Raw genomic sequence first — 23,128 nt, forward strand, 5'->3', positions numbered from 1 at the left:
CTGCAGTTTGAAAAGATCCCCAGGTGAGACGTTCCTGCTGCGGCTCAGTGGTAACGAACCCCACTAGTATCCATGAGGTCATGGGTTTGATTCCTGGCCTCAGTCAGTGGGTTAAGGATCCAGTATTGCCGTGAGCTGTGGTGTAGGTCGCAGATGTGGCTCGATCTGGCGTTGCTGTGGCTGTAGCGTAGGCCAGTGACTATAGCTCTGATTCGAACCCTAGCCTGGGAACTTCCATATGCCTCCAGCATGGCCCTAAAAAGACCAAAAAAAAAAAAAAAAAAAAAAGAAAAAAGGATGATTTGCATGCAGACTAAGGCCTGAGAAGCACGGGTCTAAGGCAAGTCATTGGTCTCAGGTTCTTCATTTGCCAAATGGAAGCGATAATCCTCACTTGGCAGGACTATTGTGAAGATTCTTGGTCGTTTACCTAACAGACTTGATAGCTGAGATGTTTCTGAACAATAACTACTATTTAAGAAGGCAATGTAATAGAGTAGGCTTTAGAGCTGGACAGAAAGGACTATACATTCTGTTCTTATGAGCTTTGGACCTTAACTCACTCAACCTGGGGTTAAGTTTTCTTAACTTCATCTAAACCGGGGCTAACACCCACCTTCCACTGTTGTTGTGAGGTCAGGGCACGGCACCCAGGAGGCAATCAGTGATGGTAGCCATGTATATATCCTACTGGCTAGGCTGAAATGAAGTAGTAACAGATGACACTAAGCTGCCTTGGTGGTTCACGTGGCCTTCCACCCCAAACCAGGGTTACTTCCTGTGGGTCTAATCTATATTTCACAAGGAGAACCTAAAGACAGCAAAAACGTTTATTTGAAAAAATTACTATGTATTGAAAATATACATTAGAAATTATTACATACTTCCAGAGCATTCCCTCCCCCACCACAAAAGTAGAAATATCCACTCGCTATGCTAACGCCATAGGTCAACTCAAACGAAAAGGAAAACGTCATCAGCCCCTCGCCTCAGACACTTGAGTGGGAGGGGGAAGGTCAACTTCCCTCTGCCAATCAGTAGGAATTTAGCAAGTCCCAGTCCTCCACAGCAAGACACACATATTTCTGCTTCGAAGGCTGCGAGGAGCTGTTTTGTTCCTTCTCAGTCTCCTCGAAAGCTCTCTTCTTGCTCTTCTTTGACTCCTGGCTTGAGACAGCTTCACATTTCAACAATGGCCCACAGCAGTCTGGGGCTTTCTCCTTATAGAACTGGAGCTTCTCGGAAGAGTTCACGTGGGTGTCTGCCAGGGGACACTTCACTGGGGCTTCTGCTGGAGCCCGCTTCCCATCTGTAAGAGTGACAGAAGGGAAGGGCAATGAGCTCGCCATGCCTACGTCCAGAAAGGTGACCCAAGCAAAGTGACAGAGGCCCAAACAGGGGTGCAGTTTGGTTTAATTTTATTCCCCTTTGGGCACCCTGTAAAGTCAGTTACAGCCTAGGCCCCAGCACAGGTTGAAGGCGTGTAATCACAGGACAGTATCACAATCTGGATTCAACTCTCAGATCTGCTACTTCCTGGACAGTGACCCTGGGCAAGGAACTTATCTGAGATTCAGTTTTTTCATCTTTATAGGGATACAAAGCCTATTTCATAAGGGTGATGTGCAGATAAACGAAATAACATAAAGAGCTTATTAGCACAGTGCTTGGCATATAGTAAAAGCTCAAAAAACGTTACGTTATTATGACTCAAAATCTGGACTTGACTCTGTCTTCTAAGAACCAAATCTGTGGCACACCTCTAGCAAATAATACCACCTTACCCTGTATTTTCTGGTATGCCCTGAGTTTTACTTGTATTTTTCTACCTTTATTTTTTCCTTCACTTTGATTTCATCTGTTAACTCCCCTTGGAAAAAAATTCCAAATATGGTAAAATACACATAAACACCAATTTAGCATGTGCGTGTACAGTTCTGTGGCATTAAGTATGTTCCACTGTCATGCAAACATCACCACTATCCACCTCCATATCCTTTGCAGCTCGGAAAAACTGAAATGTTGTTCCTTTTTTCTTTTTTAAGGCTGCACCTGCAGCATACAGAAGTTCCCCAAGCCAGGGGTCAAACTGGAGTTGCAGCTGAGGCCTATGTCACAGCCAAGAAACACCAGATCCTTAACCCACTGAGTGAAGCCAGAGATCGAACCTATATCCTTACAGAGACAACTTTGGGTCCTTAACCCACTAAGCTGCAACAGGAACTCCTGAAACTACTCTGTCTCTATGAACTGGACTTCTCTAGGAACTTCATAAGAAGACTCATAAAAGGAGTTCCCACTGTGGTGCAGTGAGTTAAGAATTCGACTGAAGTGGCTAGGGTCACTGTGGATGTGTGGGCTCAATCCCTGGCCCGGTGCAGTGGCTTAAAGGATCTGGTGTTGCTGGCAGCTGCAGGCTGGATTTAACCCCTTGCCTGGAAACTTCTACATGCCACTAAAAAAAAGAAAAGAGAAAAAGAAGACTCATACAACATTTGTCTTTTTTTTGACTGGCTGCTTATGCTTAGCAAAATGTCTCTAAATTTCACCCATGTTACAGTATGTGTTTAAATTTCCTTCCTCCTTAAGGCTGAGTAGTATCCAGAGTATGGAAATACTACATTTTATTTACCCATTCATCTATCAATGGACACTTGAGTTCCTCCTACCTTTTGGAACATTTTAATTCCTTTTTAATATTCTATATTCTATCTACTTTTGTACCACTGCAAATCTTTTCTGAAACAAGATGAGATATAAATAAACACTTAGGCACATACATACATACATTTAATAAGTTACTTTCCTGAGGCTGGTGCTCAAAGCTAAGTGTGAATTTACACTGTATGCTATGTTGACAGAATACAAGTGTTAGTGATCTAATTAAGTCAATACTATCATAATTAATTTTCCCAGTGAGTGAAGATAAGCTAAGTGCTTTAAGTGTGCAAATAACATAAGGACAAAACACTTCAAAGGAAAGGGAGTTTCTCACAGAAGTGCTGAGCTGCTGTTCGAGGCTCCGAGGTTTCTCGTGGCTTCACGGCTTCCGAAGTCACACGATCCCACTGCAGAACAATCTAAAATGTATTTGGAAAGATTTGAGTCCAAACAAAAGCTCAAGCTTTTAATCAAGGCTCCCTTGTTTCCTACCCCTCCCTCTCCATAAACACAACCTCCCTGCGGTAATCTTAACTTCAGATGATGGTGATGAGAACAAGAACCAAGTCAAGACTGGATTTCCTGTTTTAATGCAGGAGTTGGTCAGAATACAAACATACTGGATATTAAGAATCTCCATAACTCAGAAAAAAAATCTATAAAGCTGACTCCCTGTCTACTTTCATCTCTATTTCCTCTAGAAATAAACTGCATTATCCTTAGACTAAATACTAAAATTTAAAACCTTGGACATAATACTTTTCACACATTCCCAGACTCACTTTCATGCCTTAAACTATACCCACTATAACTCAAACCCTTCCATGTGTGTAAAATGCCCATTCCCACATTCTCACTACATTTCATAATCAGTTTCCATTTTTTCAAACTGCTACAATTTTTTTTCCTTTTTTTTTTTGCTGCACCTGCAGTAAATAAAGGTACCCAGGCCAGGGATCAAACCTGAGCCACAGCTGTAAACCAGAGCCACAGCAGTGACAACGCTGGATCCTTAACTTGCTCAGCCACAAGGGAACACTTACAAACATATCTTTATTATAAGCTACCACAAATTCTTTTGGGAATTTGGCTGAGTATAAACAACACATAAATAAACAATTATTTCACATGTACCACGAGTAACAAGAACTTTAAATTTCACATTCCTCATTATGGTATGCAATGAAATGATCACAAAGAAAGACAAAAAAACATACTCAGGACCCAGAGGCAGCACAACACACAGTTTAAGAATATCGTCCCAGAGTTAGTTCTGCCACCTACTACCTTGGGCACCCTTGGCAAGTGATTTAATTTCTGAGTCTCACTTTCTTCATCTATAAAGTAGGGATTAGTAATAGGACATATCCCATCAGGCTGTCATGAGGATTAACAGACAACACACATGAAGGGGTTAACAGTGTCTGGTATACAGGAAGCACTCAGTAAATATTAGTTGTCTTCCCCTCTTTGATACCTCCCTCCCTGACGATGGGAAATGGGGCGGATCTAAAAGAATGCCAAGATGGAGCTCCCGTCGTGGCTCAGTGGTTAATGAATCCGACTAGGAACCATGAGGTTGCAGGTTCGATCCCTGGCCTTGCTCAGTGGGTTAAGGATCTGGCGTTGCCGTGAGCTGTAGTGTAGGTCTCAGACACGGCTCAGATTCCAAGTTGCTGCGGCTCTGGTGTAGGCCAGCGGCTACAGCTCCAATTAGACCCCTAGCCTGGGAGCCTTCATATGCCATGGCAGTGGCCCAAGAAATGGCAAAAAGACAAAGAAAATAAAAATAAAAAAACAATAAATAAAAGAATGCTAAGATGAACTGCCTGGTGGCTCAGGGACATGAGGAAAACTGCTTCCTCTAACAGACGTAAGAGTGTCCCTTAGGAAGAGCGGGTTGGTATGGGGAAGAAGACAATGAGTTTGTTTCTGGACAAGCTGAATTTGAGGTGCCTGGCAGAGTTTTATGGAGGGTATTCAGGAACAGGTCCAAGGTGTGAGAAAGGGTGAAGCCATCCCCTTGGGGACAGTAAGGGCTCTGAGAACAGCTGAGATCACCAGGAGAGTAGGGGAGATAGAGGCGGAAGAGAGGAATCAGCAAGAGCTAAAGGGAGAAAGTTAGGGGAGAGTCAGCAGGAACGCTAGAGAGAAAAAGCATAAGGCGTGCATTTTCATTTATTTATTTGTTTGTTTTTAAGGGCTGAATCCGAGGCATATGGAGGTTCCCAGGCTAGGGGGTCAAATCGGAGTTGTAGCCGTCGGCCTATGCCACAGCCACAGCAACGCGGGATCTGAACCGAGTCTGCGACCTACACCACAGCTCATGGCAACACTGGCTCCTTAACCCACTAAGGGAGGCCAGAGCCGAACCCACAACCTCATGGTTCCTAGTCAGATGCGTTTCTGCTCTGTCACTCAGGAACTCCCAAGGCATGCATGCTTCCATCAAAGCTGCAGAAAAGCCAAGGGAGGTGAAGAATGAGATCACGTGCCAGCTTCAAGACAACACCTGCAGCAGAGCATGGGGGCCAGAACTAGCTTACAAGGGATTAAGAACTGAGGAGGTAGAGAGCAGGTGGGGAGATAAGAATAGAAAACAACTCACAACTGCAAGGGGGAATGAAGAGCATGTGAGAATAAGAGTTACCTGTGTTTATACACAGAAAGAAAACAGACGACAGAGGGTGAGACTGAAGATGCAGTGGCAGAGTAGTGGAGGGAAATAATTGTTAGTAAATTATCACAGAAGTTGGAGATCTTAGGGAACAAAACTGAAAGGGAAAAAAAATCACTAAAGGGCTTATCACTGGAATAAAGTGGCAAAACATAAGGAGGGAAGGGGGACATGGCTGTAGAACTGGAGAAATTCTGAGACAGACAGAGGGAAGTAAAGGGACTCCTTTTAGATGGCCTCATTTTGCTGTGTCACTGCTGAGAATGGGCAGGAGGAGGAGTCAGCTTAATTTCAAGAAGAGATCAACAAGAGATAGATAGAGCACTGCTGCCAAGTCCCAGGGCCCAGCTGAGACTGCATGGGGTGAAACTGCATTGAGCCCAACTTACTCTCCAACCAGGCTGTTAGGAACTTCATTCTTACCAAGCTCTGCAAGAGAGTCTGGTTTCTACATTTTACAGATGAATAAAGAGAGACTCCAAGTTGCCTTAAGTTGCATACCTGCTGGGTTGTCGAGTCAGGACATCAAACCCAGGTCTTCTGACTGCACAGTCTATGTTCTTTCCACCATGTCATTTGCTACCATAACCAAACTACAGCAAGCCTTTGTATGACTATCCCACACCTGCCCCCAGTCTACTGGACGTATCTAGGATTAATCCAGTACTACCAACTTTGTCTGGCAAGGAACTGTTGCAATGACTTCTGCATGCATTTTTCGGGACAAACTTCAAAGTGCTTCTGAAACACTGACTCACCAGTACCCCTTCTTGCTTACCGACAGGAAGGTGATGCTATAATCAGGTAGCTGAACAGGTCCACCATCGGGAATTAGAGCCTGGAGCCAAGGAGGGATCCAGAACAAAAGAGCTGGCTGGGTCCTCTAGGTCTCCACCAATAAACCCTGGTTTAAAGTGTCTGAAGGAGAAAAGGCACCAGCCACAGGCAAGCTGGCATCTACAGGGCTCTACTACTTGGTTGCCTTCTGACTCCTACTTAAGTCTGTGCTTTACCAACTTGAGGAACACCATTAAGAAGCCGAGAGAGTCAAAGGAAATTTCAGCCAAGACGCTGAAAACGGCAGGGCTCAGTCTGCTTAAACCTGCATGGTCTGACCAGAAGTACAGCCTCGATGTGTGCCACCAGTGTTTCCGCCAGAATGCGAAGGATGTCAGCGTCATTAAGGTGGACTAAGTGAACTTCCTTGAATGGGTCATCCAGGACATCCACCTTATCGCAGAAACGACCCTAGCTATTTGCACATAAAATAAAAATTTTCAAGCTTCAAAAACAGGAAGAAAAAAAAAAAAAGAAAAGAAGACGTGAGGGCTCAGGATAAAAAAAAGATGTTTCCTTACTAAGGCTCAGAAAGTTAAGAAATGTGCCCCTCAAAAGGGAAAGAGACCGGAATTCTCGTCAGTGTGACTTATTCTCTTCCCAGTACACAGACACTGGTAAGAGAATCTGTCCTTCTGAAGTTGGGGCACACTGCGTTGTTTGCACAGCGAGCAAGAATTCTTTCTTTTCTGAGTCATTTTAAGAAGCCATTTTCTTCCAGGTCCAATGAGGATGAAGCACAATCTAGTGACCAGAGCATGAGATTTAAGCACCAGCATCTAACACCTTTCCTTAAGTAACCAGGTCAGTTACAGGCCATCAGTGTCTCTGATTTGACTGAAGATGACAATTCAGCCAAGGAATACCAAGGATGAACATTTGTTCAAGTGTTCAATGAAACACTTAGAATTAAAATGAAAAGCCACATTAACTATAGGAGAGAAACACCTGCATTACCTGGTCAGCCCAGCCTTCGGTCTTGCAGTTACTGTGATCAAATTCCTTCAAAGGCACTTTGGAGTGAATGAGGCCAATGTGGGTCTGAAGCTTATGTTTGACAGCTTTGATGTCCTTGGGAGGGAAAAACAGAAAACCAATGCACGCACATCTGGTCAACTCTCAACTTGCTTTCAGTAGAAAAGAAACACCATCATAAATACCAGCCTTTCCAAATGCCAATGAGCAGAGGCAAAACATCAAATTGTGTGGGTTTGGAAAAGTAAGAGAAGGGAGCAGAAGTCTTACCTTGAGTCCTGTCCCAGAGATATCTAAGCAGTTTAGTTTTCTAAAAGAAAAGAGGTATCCGATTCCTGCATCTGTGATCTCAGGGTTACCTAGATATCAAAAACATAGGCAGTATTCTGTTACCATACCAACACTGCTAAAATGCCAATAATAAGCTCAGGATACAAGGCCAAACAATGATAAAATTTAAAATATTGAGTGAGTAAAACTTTTCAGAGTCAATTAAATATAAGGATCTTCTCTTTCCTATAGTAACATGAAAGAGGCACATGAGATGATCTTTTATAGCTCTAACTTTCCAGGAGTTGGGGTTAGCAGAAAAATAAACAAACCACCAAGTTACTGCAGAGGGTTTAATTTGGAACCATATGAAAACAGCATATGTAGATATGTATTAAAGGGTATATTAAACTTTGTTCTTAGTCTTTTCACCCTCAAAGTGAAAGACTGTTTCAAAAATATTTTCAAGGGTAAGATATAGAGACTATTTTTGTCTTAATAACTTGCTTTTTCTTTTTTTTTTTTTCAGAATTCTTTCTTACATATTACCTCCTCATATCAGGAAGTACTGCATTTGCATTGAGTCCTCAAGACCACAGCACATTGTAGATGCTCAAAAATTATTTGCTGAATGACTGCACCTCCCCGGAAGGAAGGGAGAGCATTCATTAGCATCTTCACTTTACAGAAGCCAAAGCTAAAGCTCATAAAGGTTAAATAACTTGCCCAAGGGCACACAGGAGCAGAATGAGGAGCGTCTTCTGACCTCAAACCCCTGCTCCTTCCACTCTTCTGACACCAAACCGTCCTGCCATATATATTCAACGGATGCTCAGTTAAATCGTAAATGATCTTATCATCTTTCCATCCAGTGGCGTCAATATCTGGTTTATCCTGAGTAAGTTATCAACATTGGGAATTCATCCAGATTTTCATCAAGTAATTGATTTAAAAAAAAAAAAAAAAAACCTAGTTGAGAGACTCTATGGATCAGCAACTTGAAGAAAGTAAAGATGAGCCAAAAGTCCATGACCAATGTTGTGAATCCGCTGAGAGGCTGCCCTCCCTGGACAGAGTGAGTGGCATAGATGAATCTGTAGGGCTTTTACTACCCTAGAGAGGTGGCACCATGCCAGGAAAGGTATTTGGCCAGGAGCCAAGAGCGTCTGGCGTTAGTCTCGCTCTGCCACTAACTTGTCATCTCTCCTCAATTTTATCATCTCTCAAATGAAGGGGAAGAACTAGATGATTTCTCAGTCCATTCTTTCAACATTACTCATCTATAATTTCTAATACAACTTACAAGATAAGTCTAATAATGTTAGATTTTCAAGGCCTCTTTTCATCACTCGAACTGGTGCTGTCATCTTCCTCACCCCGGCATCAGATAAACAGTTATCCTTCAGGTGGAGCTGAGTTACACTAGGGAAACAAAGTCCATAAATAAATTACTTAAAGAGCATTTGAGAACATCTAAGTATGAGAACATGCTTTCATACGTTTCATTTAAAAATATAAAATATCCTCTATCCCCTGCTATTTCACACCTAACAGAGGGTGGGTGTGTTTCACACATTTAAATGTATTTCACACATTTAATAGAGTTAAAGATCTTTTGGTGCTACTTCAGTTACTTAGGGTTAACTCAGAGGTCAAAGTGTCGTGCAGCACTAGCCTGAGACAGCAGAGAGCACTAAAGGTATATGACGGGATGCAGTAAACACGGATCCATTAAGGAGATAAACATACCTCATCTAACACAAAAGCTGCATTCCTGACAAATGCTGTGAAAACCAAAAACACTTTGAGCCTTTGCTAACCTCACATAATGCTTTTGTACAAGGCAGAACATAGGTGTCACTATCCTAGGCAAGTCCCAGGAAATGGTTAGACTCAGGTGCTGTTACCCTTCTGGGTGTTAATCAAAGTGAAGGAATCCAGCTGGCCTTCTCTCTGCTGGTCAGACTGAGATCAGTCGGACCATTTATGAATGGTATGAACTGGGTGATTTCTTTAAATTACAGTTCTTGAAAAGGATTTACTTGCACTTTTAATGGTTCACTTTAAAAATAATTTACAGGTCACTGACAGCTAAAATAGAAAAATAATAATGGTTGCAAAGAATTGTGTAACTTCTCATCTCATGTGAGAATAAACCAGGACTGGACAAATAAAAGGCAAAATCATTTTTCAACCCAGGTAGCATCAAGAACTCTACGTGGAAATAAAGTTTATTTAAATAAACGAGCCTACTTTCCTAAGAGTGACCCAATCTACACTGCTTATACCAAGTAAATGGACAATGAAAATATTTTAGAAAAAAATTAATGAACACGCACAAGACTGGGAAGTAAGCAACATTCTTCAACATGATCCCATTGGCTCATCCTTTTTAAAAATACTAATAATTCATCTACAAGAGGTGGCAGGTCAATACCTAGACAGGGCCTCATTGGTGAGATGTTCTAGAAGTTCATGCTCATCTCCAAGCTTGCAACAGGAAAGATCCAGGCAGGTCAGCTCCCGGAAAGATTTAATCTCCTCGAGTTTTTCTGAAATCACCAGATATCTGTGGGGTGCGGAGGGCAATCAACAGCTTTTCTTTTCCTTCTTATAAAACATCTCAATTTGTGGTTTGTGATACATCGACATTCCCAATGTCATAAGCAGACTTCACTGATGACTACGTAGGCCCAGGTTTACATTTTTTAATCGGTAAATGCCTTGAAAATCTTTTTACATGATGATGGAAATAAAAAACATATCAGCAAAGGCAAGACATGAGACAAAACATCTGCTTTGTCCTAAGTCAGAGAGACCTTGGTATTAGTGTTGGGACTTCATCAGAGAATCTCCAAACTTGAGGATACTCAAAATTTTAATTCTCACTCTTTTAAGGTTGCTTTTTATCCAATGCTCAATATCTAGTGCTTTGAAAACTCAAACAGGCCAAGAATTCTGGGTTCTAACCTGCACATCCCCAAGAACATACCAAGATATATTTGGCAGATCAGATTTTATCTTTTCAACGCAAGTCTGAGTAGCTGCCCACTCCCTGGTGCCACTGTTATTCTGCTCATTTTACTCTAGCAGTATGTGCAGCATGACTACCGCAAGGACTCACTCTAAACTAGATGGTTATTAAGACAAACCTGTGAGGACGAACACTTTAATTATACTGTGGGCACCTTGCCAAATTGCTATCAGCAAGTATCAGGGAGGCCTCTGGAGAGGAAAAGAAGATCAAAAAGACATTGCATGGCCCAGCCTGTGGCCTCCACCCTGCTTTAGAGCTGTCCATCTATTTCATATGATGTCAGTGAGGAAAAATGGAAATGGTTAGCAGTGACAGGAAACAGGAGAGGATCCTCAAAGAACATGGAAACTCTTATGGCAAAAGCATGCCTCTGTCATCTACTTTCCTCAGGGACGTTGAAAAGTTTCCATAGCAAGATGGTATGCAAGGATCCCTTAAAAGCGTTCACATTGCTCTTCTGTCACCAGGATTATAACTGCCAAAAATGGCACTGAATAATCTAAGGGCAAGAGGGGAGTTAGATTTCTTTCCTTCCTACTTCCAATCAGAATTAGATGTACTGAGCACTGGCCTGATGGCTGGGTAAAGAAGGCCTGGGGTACTGATACCCCCTCTAAGCTGCCTGGTGATTGAGCTCAGCTGGGTACACAAACGAGCCTTATTTACTGAGACATATTTTAATTGCGCTGTAAATAAAGCTGCTGTTTTCCACTTTCCAATCACAGAATTAAGGTGGGTTAATGGGGATTTGGGGGATTACTGGCCATCAGAGAAAGGAAAGCACACATCTACTAATCAATTAACCAAAAGAGTTTTAATAACTCTGAAACAAGGGCTATCTGCAAAGGACATAATGATATATAACATGATTAACAAACATGACAAAAATCAAGGCTGAGAAACCAACATGCAAAGCCAAAGACACTACTAGCTGCTTATCTAGGACATAATCAAAGCTCTAGAGTCTAGCTCAAAATTAGTCTTCCGAATTGCCCCGAAAAAGTTCAGAACAGGAGTTCCCTTCATAGCTCAGTGGCTAACAAACCCGACTAGGATCCATGAGGATGTGGGTTCGATCCCTGGCTCAGTGGGTTAAGGATCTGGCATTGCTGTGAGCTGTGGTGTGGGTCGCAGACAAGGCTCAGATCCTGCGTTGCTGTGGCTGTGGTGTAGGCCGGCAGCTACAGCTCGGATTCGACCCCTAGCCTGGGAAACTCCATATGCCGTGGGTATGGCCCTAAAATAGCAAAAAAAAAAAAAAAAAAAAAAATCAGAACAATGAAGTGGAAAAGCAACAAAAGAGCACAGATATTTTAGTGTCAGACCTGAGTTTGGATTCTAGCAATGCTAATTATTTCTATGACTGTAAAACAGTTACTTAACCTCTGTAAGCCTCAATGCCTCCAGCGAGAAAATAGGGCTGACGATCACTTCCTTTCAGGATTAAGAAAATTAGAAACAATGTCCTAAAGTACATGGCATCTCATAGGCCCTCATTAAATGGTAGCTTATAATTACTTCAGTTACACAGGGAGATGTTATAAGGAAAACATACTTGCCTCTCTGTGACCACCAATGGGATTAAAAATCATTGGGGTTTCAACACAGGGAAAAGACAGTTTTACGGGGTTGGAACCCAGCTATAAAGATGCTGGCTCCTCCTTCTGGCAGGCAGCTTTGTGACTTAGCCCCAAAGAGCAAGTGCTGCACCTACCCAATTATCTTATTTTTCAATTATTTTCTTAAGCTCTTTCCCCAGATCCTTGTCTTCCATGCTCGTAAAACCTCTGCTGCTGCAGCTTCAGCTGGGAATTGTGAATGCAAACCCCAATCTCCTGCCCTCTTCCTATTTTTCTTTGGGGACTCAAAAGGAGAAGGGAAGTTTTTGATGACAATTGAAAATGTTACTCATACGTGAATAAGACAGCAAAGTTTGGAACTGCTGCAATAAAATATGAGCCAAAAGACTGTTAAAAAATATTCCTTGTATTTTTCCTTTTTTTTTTTTGTCTTTTTGCTATTTCTTGGGCTGCTCCCGCGGCTTATGGAGGTCCCAGGCTAGGGGTCGAATCGGAGCTGTAGCCACCGGCCTATGCCAGAGCCGACCAACGCGGGATCCGAGCCGAGTCTGCAACCTACACCACAGCTCACGGCAACGCCGGATGGTTAACCCACTGAGCAAGGGCAGGGACCGAACCCGCAACCTCATAGCTCCTAGTCGGATTCGTTAACCACTGCGCCATGACAGGAACTCCTATTTTTCTGATTACAAAAGTAATACATCAGAGTTCCCATTGTAGCTCGGCAGTAATGAACCCAACTAGTACCCATGAGGATGTGGGTTCGATCCCTGGCCTTGCTCAGTGGGTTAAGGATCCGGTGTTGCCATGAGCTATGGTATAGGTCGCAGAAGCCGCTCAGATCCTGCATTGCTGTGTGGCTATGGCAGAGGCTGGCAGCTACAGCTCTGATTCTAACCCGAGCCCAGGAACTTCCATATGCTGCAGGTGTGGCCCTAAAAAGCAAAAAAAAAAAAAAAAGTAATACACATTCCCTGGAGAAAAAATTATAAAATTTTCTATTTCTTCAAACAAAATCAGGATTATACATATAATTTTAATTATTTTTTATTATAAAATGAACATTTTACCACATTGTTTTAAATGATCTTTGGATTTTATCTTTTTTTTTTTTTTTTTTGTCTTTTGTCTTTTGTTGTTGTTGTTGTTGTTGTTGTTGCTATTTCTTGGGCCGCTCCCACGGCATATGAAGGTTCCCAGGCTGGGGTCCAATCGGAGCTGTAGCCACCGGCCTATGCCAGAGCCACAGCAACTCGGGATCCGAGCCGCGTCTGCAACCTACACCACAGCTCACGGCAACGCCGGATGGTTAACCCACTGAGCAAGGGCAGGGACCGAACCCGCAACCTCATGGTTCCTAGTCGGATTCGTTAACCACTGCGCCACGACGGGAACTCCTGGATTTTATCTTAATGGTTATATAATACTTCCTTATATGAATGTACCATAATTTACTTAATTAATTTCCTACTGTTGTATATCCAGGTTTCAGGTTTTCACTATTACAAATAGTAAGAAATTACCTGGTGGCTCAGTGGGTTGAGGATCTGGCAATGATCGCTGCTGTGGCTCAAGTTGCTGCTGTGGTGCAGGTTTGATCCCCTGGGCTGGGAACTTCCACGTGCCACAGGAGTAGCCAAAAAAACAACAACAACAACAACAAAAAACCCAAAACCCAAAAAAAATCAGTATTATAATGAATACCCTTATAGAAAAAATATTTGTTCCCATATCTGATTATTACACTAGAAATTAGAACAGACTCTTAATAAATGGAATTAATGGGTCAAAAGAACGATATGGGTATTTTTAAGGCTCTTTCTACATACTGCCAAACAACTTTCCAGAAACACTACATTTATTATATGTTCACCAAATGTGAATGAAAGTGCTTCCTATCCAATCTCAGCATGGGAACAGTACGCAGACATCAGAAATGGATAAAAAGCATCTTTACTATCATGGGCAATACTTTGAGCGATAGGACTATGAACTTTTTTAATATTACAGTTTTATGTGTTTCCCAAACAGCCATATATGCCTTTATAAAATAATTTTAAAATGGCATACATCATAAATCTATTTTTCATTGTTCTAATTTTCCTTTAATGAACACAAATAACTTGGAATAAAAAATGAAAGAGGGCCAGGGATCAAACCCACATTCCCATGGATACTAGTCAACTTCTTAACCTGCTGAACCCCAATAGGAACTCCCTGAAATGTATTTGAAATGTATGAGCTACAATGAAATGTTGCTTGAAATTTTCGTTTAGGTAAAGTAATTCTTTTCCTTTCCATTGGCATCAACCCCAGGCCCAACAGTGAGACACCCCAGCATACAGACAGAGCTTTCATAAGTTGCCAGCTCAGTTCATGAGTCTACAATTCTGTTCTTGTCTGCATGTGTTTATGTCTTGTCAAAGTACAATATTTGGCCCAGGGTGAAAAATTAATTATATGTCCTCATTAAATAAAGATTGCTTCTTCTTAATTTTTTAAAGCACATGAGCTTATGTTTTCTGATATGACTGTCTCTTATTTTTATTTTGACCATGCTCACAGCATGCAGAAGTTCCTGGGCCAGGATGGAACCCAAGCCACAGCAGTGACACCACCAGATCCTTAACTGCTAGGCCACTATGGAACTCCTCTCTTATCATATGCCTTTTATTTAGCCTTATTTTAATGGTCATATTGGTTCTATATCTTTTTTTGTGTGTGTGTGTCTTTTTTAGGGCTGCACTCACAGCATATGGAGGTTCCCAGACTAGGGGTCTGGTTGGAGATGTAGCTGCTGGCCTACGCCACAGCCACAGCAACATGGGATCTGAGCCGTGTCTGTGACCTACACCACAGCTCACGGCAATGCCGGATCCTTAACCCACTGAGTGAGGCCAGGGATCGAACCTGCAACCTCATGGTTCCTAGTCGGATTCATTAACCACTGAGCCACAATGGGAACTCGTGGTTCTATATCTTAATAGTAAGCTGCCTTTCACATTTTCTATTGACAAAAAAGTTCACATGGTCTACCATACAGCTATTTTTAAAATCTTCAAATATTGATGGTAAATGATTTTCAAAATACTTGAAGAAAGCAAAGTGCACAACAGTGTGAGCAGGGTGCTGCCATTTCTATAACAAAGAGGAGAGCTATACATGCATGTATATGGACAGAATATCTCTGGAATTATATGAAAGAAACTGATAACAGTAGTTGCCTCTGGGGAAGGGAAATAGGAAAGAGATGAGAGGGAGACTTATGTTTTACTTTATACCTTTTTGCATTTGTGTTCAAATTCTTCTCCATGTATTTTTTTTAAGTTTTCTTTAATTAATAGATGTCTTGAAAGTTATTTTACATGACGATGGTATAAAAATTTTAAATAAATCATTAAAAGTATATGAGCAAAGGCAAGTCAAAGAGAAGGCACCTGGTCTGTTAGAAAATAGACCTTGGAGCTCCCGTCATGGCTCAGAAGAAACAAATCTGACTAGCATCCATGAGGATGCAGTGGGTTAAGGATCCGGCATTGCCGTTGAGCTGTGGTGTAGGTTGAAAGACATGGCTCAGATCTGGCGTTGCTGTGGCTGTGGTATAGGCCAGCAGCTGTAGCTCTAATTCAAACCCTAGCCTGGGAACCTCCATATGCCACCAGTATGGCCCTAAAAGGACAAAAAAAAAAAAAAAAGAAAAAAAGAAAACAGACAGACCTTGGTGTTGGTGTTGGGACCTTATTAGAAAACTTCAAACTTGGAGTTCCCGTCATGGTGCAACAGAAACGAATCTGACTAGGAACCATGAGGTTGTGGGTTTGATCCCTGGCCTTGCTCAGTGGATTTGGATTAAGGATTTGGCATTGCCATGAGCTGTAGTGTAGGTCACAGATGAGGCTCGGATCTGGCATTACTGCAGCTCTGGCGTAGGCTGGCAGCTGTAGCTCCAATTCGACCTCTCACCCGGGAAACTCCATATGCCCTGAGTGAGGCCCTAAAAAGAAAAAAAAAAAAAAAAAAAAGAAAGAAAGAAAGAAAGAAAAGAAAAGAAAATTCCAAACTTCAAGACACTTGTGCTCGCTTCGGTAGCACATATACAAACTTCAAGATACTGACCTTTTTAACCACTTATTCTTCTGAAGGTGGTTTTTATCTAATGCTCAATATCTAGTGGTCTGAAAACTAGAACCGAGATGAGAACTCTGGTTACTAATCTTCACATCCTGAGAACATACCAGATCTTATCTTGTCTTTTCTGTTTTTTCTTACTAGAAAAGTTGGTAGGAGAGTATTTTCTTTTCTTTTTTTTTTCTTTTGTCTTTTTGCCATTTCTTGGGCCGCTCCCGTGGCATATGGAGGTTCCCAGGCTAGGGGTCGAATCCGAGCTGTAGCTGCCAACCTACACCACAGCCACAGCAACGCGGGACCCGAGCCGCGTCTGCAACCTACACCACAGCTCACGGCAACGCCGGATCCTTAACCCACTGAGCAAGGCCAGGGATCGAACCCGCAACCTCATGGTTCCTTGTCGGATTCGTTAACCACTACGCCACAACGGGAACTCCAGAAGAGTATTTTCTACCTTAATGGAGCTTTGGCAATTAATCCTTGTAAATGGATTTTCAAAATAAAGCTGTGCGGTTGGGGGTGGGAGGAAACACAGTGATTTTTTTACTCAAAATGGCCTACCACTTTGTGTTAGAAATGCTAAACTCAAGTCCTGTTTGATGCGGGAAGCCCCCAAGCTCACTAAGCCCCAGAGCTTGACAGACGTCACACACCCAATATCACAATCAGAACACCTACCTGTTTCGCAAACACAAGGAGCAAAGCACCAGACTGCCATAGGCCTCAGTGAATTTCTGTAAAGCCCTCAGCCCCGCACCTGGCTCTGTGAACTTCTGTCTGGCTTCAGCAGCAGAAAACAGCTTTTCAGCAATCTGCTCAGGAAAGCCAATAAGGGAATCAATGTGATCAACATTGTCAGAGATGAAGCCCAGGACGAGGCTGAAGAGGGATTTGGCAGAGTACCGAAGATTTCCCTCCCGGGTGTAAGTGAAGATGAAATGATCGGTCTTCTCTTTCTGTGCAGTATCGTCTTCCCGGTTCATGCAAAGCTCCACAGAAAAGCCTTTGGGAAACAGTCTGAAAGGCCTTGGCTTCTGCAGGCTACTCCTGACACCATCCAAGGCCAGATTGACCATGTGCAGTTGCCCATTTTCTCGCACATAGATGGGCCCTGGGTCCAGGTGGTTTTCTGAGTTGAGGTAGTAAGACATCGCCTTGGTTGCGACTAGAAAAGCAAGGCACAAGGGAAGCAATCCCAATTACAACGCCATTTGTGACCTGTAACTTAATCTTGCTGTGTCCAGAGCTTTATGAGCCTACCAGGCAGGCCCTGTGGCTGCTTTGGGAACGCGAAGCTTACGAGTTGCCTGTGAACTCTGGCACGGGAGGTTACCTCGACCTGGAATGCCCTTCCCTACCCTTCCCCTTTTCCTGTCTATCTGGTGAACTCCTACTCATCTTTCAAAAGCCGACTCAAATCTCATTTCTAAAATTCACTCTGAGGACATTATCAGCGAAGTGGTCAAAGAGTCACCTATAAGGAAAGTTATGGCAGCACAGCTGATGTTAGTGAAACAACTGAAAACAATCTAAATGTCCACCACAGGGTATTATTACATAAATGATGTTACACTCACACCATGGAATGTTACGCAGCCACTAAAATGATAAAATCTTTGTTTTGCAAGTTACAAATAGTACGTGTGGAATTTACTATTTCTGTTTTTAAAACATGTTTATCCACAGAACAAAGACTAGAAACTAGTAAATCCCTTGCCATCCTGGCACCTTCCACACATTTTCTTTTACTGCACTTGGCTCACAGTTCTGCTACTTATTTATTTCTGGGCATGTCCTGCTGAATTGAGCTCCCTAAGAGGAGGGACTATGTTTAATTCATCCACCCTCACTTAGTGCTCTGGCAGGTAACAGTTCCTGAGCAGATACCTAGGGATTCAAAGTATACTCCTTTGACAAACTTTACACAGACCACAGGCAACACAGTTTTTGGGATCTACAAAAAAAGACCTCCGTCACAAGAGCTAACCAAAAGCTGTTCTAGCCCTTGGAAGATGCTCCAAGGGCTAGAACAGCTTTCGGTTAGCTTGTGTGCCTTGCCTTCTTCAGTCAGCTGGCACTTCTGAAGTAAGGCAAAATATCAAAAACAGCAGGGTATGCAATCATGTGGGTGACAGTTTGCGTCCAAGCACTAACTGGAATACTTGCTTTCCTAAGGCACTGTCAGATTTCAAAATACTCCTACAACTGCTGTGCTAAATAAAATGAAAAGTATATGATTACCACTGCTACAATTTTAAGGTAAAATTAAATATAATATAGGTCAAAAAGGACTCTGAGAGTGAGCCAACCCAGCTGCTGCTTCTGCATCAATGCCGGGCTAGGATATAGCTCTGAAGCCACTTCTGTCAATCAATCAAGTCAGTGATCAAAAATGCTGAGTCTCTGGGGATCAGTGATCCTGTTTGTGGGCATCAGGATGATCCATGTTTCTCCTGAGGATAATTATGTGTGTAAAAAGCACATCAGAAAAGAGGACCCTGCCTGGCCCGAGAGCCTCACCCTCTCCTGCTCATCCTCTCATTGTCCTACGCTCTGGCCAAGCCCCATTACCCATAGAAGATGGCTGTGCTCCCTTTGGCTAGAACATCCTTCTCTGCTTCCCCGATGTAGCTAATTCCTACTCACCATTAATACTCGGCTCAACCACCACCCCCTCCCAGGAAAACTTCCTAAGCCCTGCAACTAGTGCACATGCCCGTCTGGTTTTCCCAGAGCCCCAGCGTCTCCTTCTACGTAGCACTTTGCACTGTGTACCGTCTGTTCAATTGCTAATGTTCCCAGAGCTGTGAGCTCTTTGAAGGCAAAGCACTTAATTGCTTCATCTCTCTTTCCCAGGCTTATCATAGTGTCTAGTTTGAGTAAGCCCTCAACAGATATTTGCTGAAGAAATGAGAAGAAGGGTGAGAGCTCAAAAGGACAAACTTAGCACTCTGAGCTCCAGAGTCTGCTGATACTGTTGCTAGGAGGCAGCTCCTCTTCCAGGCAACAGCTGCAGGCTCCTCCCCCACTTGCCCGACCCTGCTGCAGGTGGTGGAAGCAAAGGGGATGATGGGAGTATATTGCTACTGGTACTACCAGGGAGGAGGAAAAAAAAAATCTAAAAACCAGAAAGAAAAAAATTCCTGTCACAGTGCCAGCCCTCATAACCCATACACTTGCCAGTATTCAGTGCCTACTGCTAAGGAGACCCTTCTCTGACTCTAAGTTTTTCTTCCAGTAAGGGTAAGCATCTTGCTCCTTCAATCTCACAGACTTTAATCTTGATGAGGAGATAAAGTAGATTCCCTCTTGTCTTTATTTCTGGATTTGGACATTCAATGTCCTATTCTACCTGTAGATCAGAAAGTAGACAGCAGGCATGGCCCCAAACAAGAATGACTGATTTTAAAAGCAGAAAGGCAAATTTGATGGAAGATAACATATTATAAGGAATCAACACACTATAAACACCCTGGCAATGAAATACATATACCTAGTCCTCACCGCCAACAGAGGCTTCCACAAACTCTGGAGTAAAATGAACAAATGGTGAATGAATGACCACTTCTGGTGAAAACCAGAAAAGTCTGATTCCATCCAGCAGAGGGCACAAGCAGCTTGGGACGAGTGAGGAAGCTAGGCCAGGCTGCCTCAAAATCCTGGCAGCTTTTTGCTTCCATGGATCATTTTCAAAAAAGGCACAATTCTGGCTGTTTTACCTTTAAATTACTCATCAAACGCAATTTCTCTTTCTAAATGATGAAAAAATCCAATATTTCCTGAAGAGTAAACCCACATCATCTGTCTAGAAGCCCCAAGGCTTCTGTTCTTCAACTATGGTACTTGAGGAACTGACCATGGTTCAGGAAATCCTGGTGACCTTTGATTTCTACTACTAAATTTGCTCATTCTCCCAATAAGGAGCTTCCTGAGAGTTTGTGAAGTACTATAAAATGATCTAAGAACTAGCCTTTCAAGATTAAGAACCATAAAGGCAAGGAAATTCCACATAGTTTCTCTAACTTGGCTTTGCTTGGGCCTGGCTGTTTGCCATACAGAGTGGTCTGTTATAAAGGAGCCCCTCAGGAGACAGGGTCTGTTCTGTATCATGGCAAAAATCCTATACAAACTAGAAAATTAAAGTAGTATCTGCAAGGATAACCATGTCCAGGAGAGATCTACATTGGCTATATTTGATATTACAGCAACAGAGGAACAGGGCATTCTGATAGCCTCCCAGGCTGTCTCCAGAGAGGTGGTTTTGTAACTCATATAATCTCATAGAAAACTACTTTACAATAGTGCATGTTCTAGTATTTGGTCACCACAAATGAGTTAAAGTTACCATGAAGCACAGCATTTTCAGCAAATGAATAAAATTCATTACTCACTAAATTAAAAACTCAGTTTGCTACAGCCTCTCTGAACAAGAGGAAAGATAAAATAATTGATAACTAAACGAGACAGCTTTTTAGATTCTGAAGTCAGTTTACCAAGCAAGAATCGTGACTATCCAGTCAAGTGGATGGAAGGAGGGAATCAGGGAAGGAGACAACAAGATTAAAACTGTGAGCTGAGTCTAGTTATCTGATTTGAAAAGAAAGAGAAGGAAACACCTCACTTTAGTAGGTAAAGTAACAATCCCCTAGGAATAATAAACCACACTAAGATTATGATGATATGGACAGTGGGAGTGATAATTACCATTTATCAAGCACCTACCAGTTGCCAAGGACTGTGCTAGATACTATACTAAATGACTTCATGTAATCCTCAACAATCCTATGAGGTCAAGATCATCACCTAACAGATTAAGAATCTCAGAGGCATAAAGCAACTGCTTAAGGAACAAAACTAGTAAGCGGCAGAGCCAGAATTCAAACTCAAGGCTGTGTCACTCCAAAGCTCAAGCTCTTTCCACTGTATGATGCTGTCTCTCAAGAATAAAAATATGACATCAGCCTTAAGGATAAAAAAAAATGTTAAAAATTAATCTCACCCACCTGTTTGATCCCTCTGGTATTCACTGACTCAAGCTGGGGGGGGGGGGCGCAGGGAGGAGATAAAAAAACCAGTGGACATCTGAGGAAAGAGTTGGTGGGAACAGAGCCAGGACAGAGCTACACTGAGGCCTCCCTTCTTCCCTCTGCCAGGGCAGAAATTACCCACATTCACACACCAGGAAAAAAAAAATCTGTCAACCAATGGCCTTCAACCCAAGGCTGCAGACACCCTTCGTTTATTTGAAAACGAAGTATTCTTGAGAAAATCTCCAACGTAAAACCTGAACAGAAAGTAGTTCCAAACCACCAATAACTAACAATCTTTTTTTTTTTTAAAAAATAACTAACAATCTTATACTGTTCTGGGTCACCGCCATTATTCAGTTTTCAACGCATTATTTCTTTTTTCCTGTAACTTGCACTTCCCTACCTGCCTTCTCACCCATACGTAGCTCCTACTTCCCTCTTGGAACAGGCCGATCTCTCCTACGTTCTGACCCTGGACAGTTTTTTCCACTTGCCAACTCCAGAGTACCACACACAAAATCCAATCTCCACACCAAGGATCCTAACCCTCTCCCTTCCTCCACTCCCAGCTACCCTGCCCCCACCTCTCCAACCTCCCGCCCTACCCATCCTTCCAGGACCCTTCTGAAATGTGGCTCCCCCATCCCTCCGACCCAATCCCACCGTCACCCGGCTCCTTCCTTCCTAGACCATTCCACCCCCACCCACTCTCATCCCTATGCACTCCTGCTCTGTCCTTCACCATGTATTCGCCCCTTCCTCCCACTTCGCTGAGATTCCCTCTCCCAGGACCCCAATCTCTCCATCTTTTCCTTGTCTTCTGCCCTCAACCTTCAAGATCTCCTTTCTTCACGCCTCACTAAAGCCCAACTTCACAATCCGCGGCCCCAACTTTTCCTCCCTACCCCCAAGACCCCACCCCTTCTCCCATTCCAGTCCTAGACCCTTCCCTCTTGGCACCCCTCAATCCGATTCCCTCTTCCCCTCCTTCGCCAGCACTGCAATCCTCCACCTCGGTCGAAATTCCCACGCATGCCCCTCCTCAAATTCACCCAAGCTAATCCTTCTCCCTTCTCCCACCCAGGCCTGAACCCCAATCTTCACACGCCCTCATACACTCCCCCAGCACCCCAATTCTACCCTTAAACCCACCTCTGACACCCCTATATCCTCATCTCCACATCTTTCACCAACCACACCCCAGCTTCGTCCCTTTCGATCTCCCCCTCCCCCATCCCACCCCTCCCTCAAACCCCGCACCCGCCCCATTCTCAGCCCTGGGCTACGTGAGAGGCCCAGCCCGCGGTCGCCACCTACCTGTACCCCCGCCTGGGGCAGCCCGGCAGCTCCTCGGTGGCAGGTCCCTCCTCCCGCGGCGCGGCAGAGGGGGGAAGCGGCTCCGCGCCCCCGGCACAAAGCTGAGGAGGGTGGGACAGAGAGTGGGCGGGAGGAGGGAGGGGGCTGGGGGCGACCTGGCGCCTTGGGACCGCGGGGCCGGCGGGGGCGGAGGGAAGACTGGGCAGGGGAGGCGCGCTTGCGCGCGAGACCCGGCATGAGGGGCGGAGCCGGGCCTGGAGGCGGGACCGGGCCCCGGGCTGGCGACCTGAGGGCCTAGGGCTCGAGCCGGGAGAGGTGGGGACTGCGCGTGCGTGTTCGCACGAAGGCGGGTCTCTTGGGTCTCGCAGGCCCCTGGGATCAAGCTGAGCTGGGGGAGGGTAGGCAGCGCGTGCTCAGGGCTTACCTAGGGACAGGCCCTTGGGCGGGGCTGCGGAACTCAGCCCGCGAACCAAAGATCACGGGGGCGTGGCCTGGGGCGTGGCCTATGGGAGGGTGGAGCATCAGGCCGGGAGAAGAGCTGAGCGCTCTGGGGATCTCGAGGAGGCTGGGCGGGAGGGAGGCGGGGCTGGGGAATGGGGCGCGCAACGCAGGGTGG

General features: G+C 43.9%; 1 protein-coding gene across 2 annotated transcripts; it reads right to left on the reverse strand.

Moving 5' to 3' along the window:
- Positions 815–22,892, reverse strand: LRRC42 (leucine rich repeat containing 42). 2 transcript variants are annotated; one of them, XM_021096606.1, is made up of 8 exons: positions 22,513–22,892; positions 16,844–17,330; positions 9,858–9,989; positions 8,724–8,842; positions 7,421–7,509; positions 7,133–7,246; positions 2,996–3,080; positions 815–1,309 (listed from the first exon to the last, which is right to left on the reverse strand). In XM_021096606.1, the coding sequence occupies exons 2-8, from the start codon at positions 17,314–17,316 to the stop codon at positions 1,035–1,037; spliced, it is 1,287 nt and encodes a 428-aa protein (XP_020952265.1). In that variant the 5' UTR covers positions 17,317–17,330; positions 22,513–22,892; the 3' UTR covers positions 815–1,034. The 2 variants fall into 2 exon arrangements, with proteins under 2 accessions (XP_020952265.1, XP_020952266.1); XM_021096607.1 differs by lacking the exon at positions 22,513–22,892 and adding an exon at positions 22,348–22,425.

Source organism: Sus scrofa, chromosome 6 (assembly GCF_000003025.6).
Source record: "Sus scrofa isolate TJ Tabasco breed Duroc chromosome 6, Sscrofa11.1, whole genome shotgun sequence".
NCBI classification, from domain to species: domain Eukaryota; kingdom Metazoa; phylum Chordata; class Mammalia; order Artiodactyla; family Suidae; genus Sus; species Sus scrofa.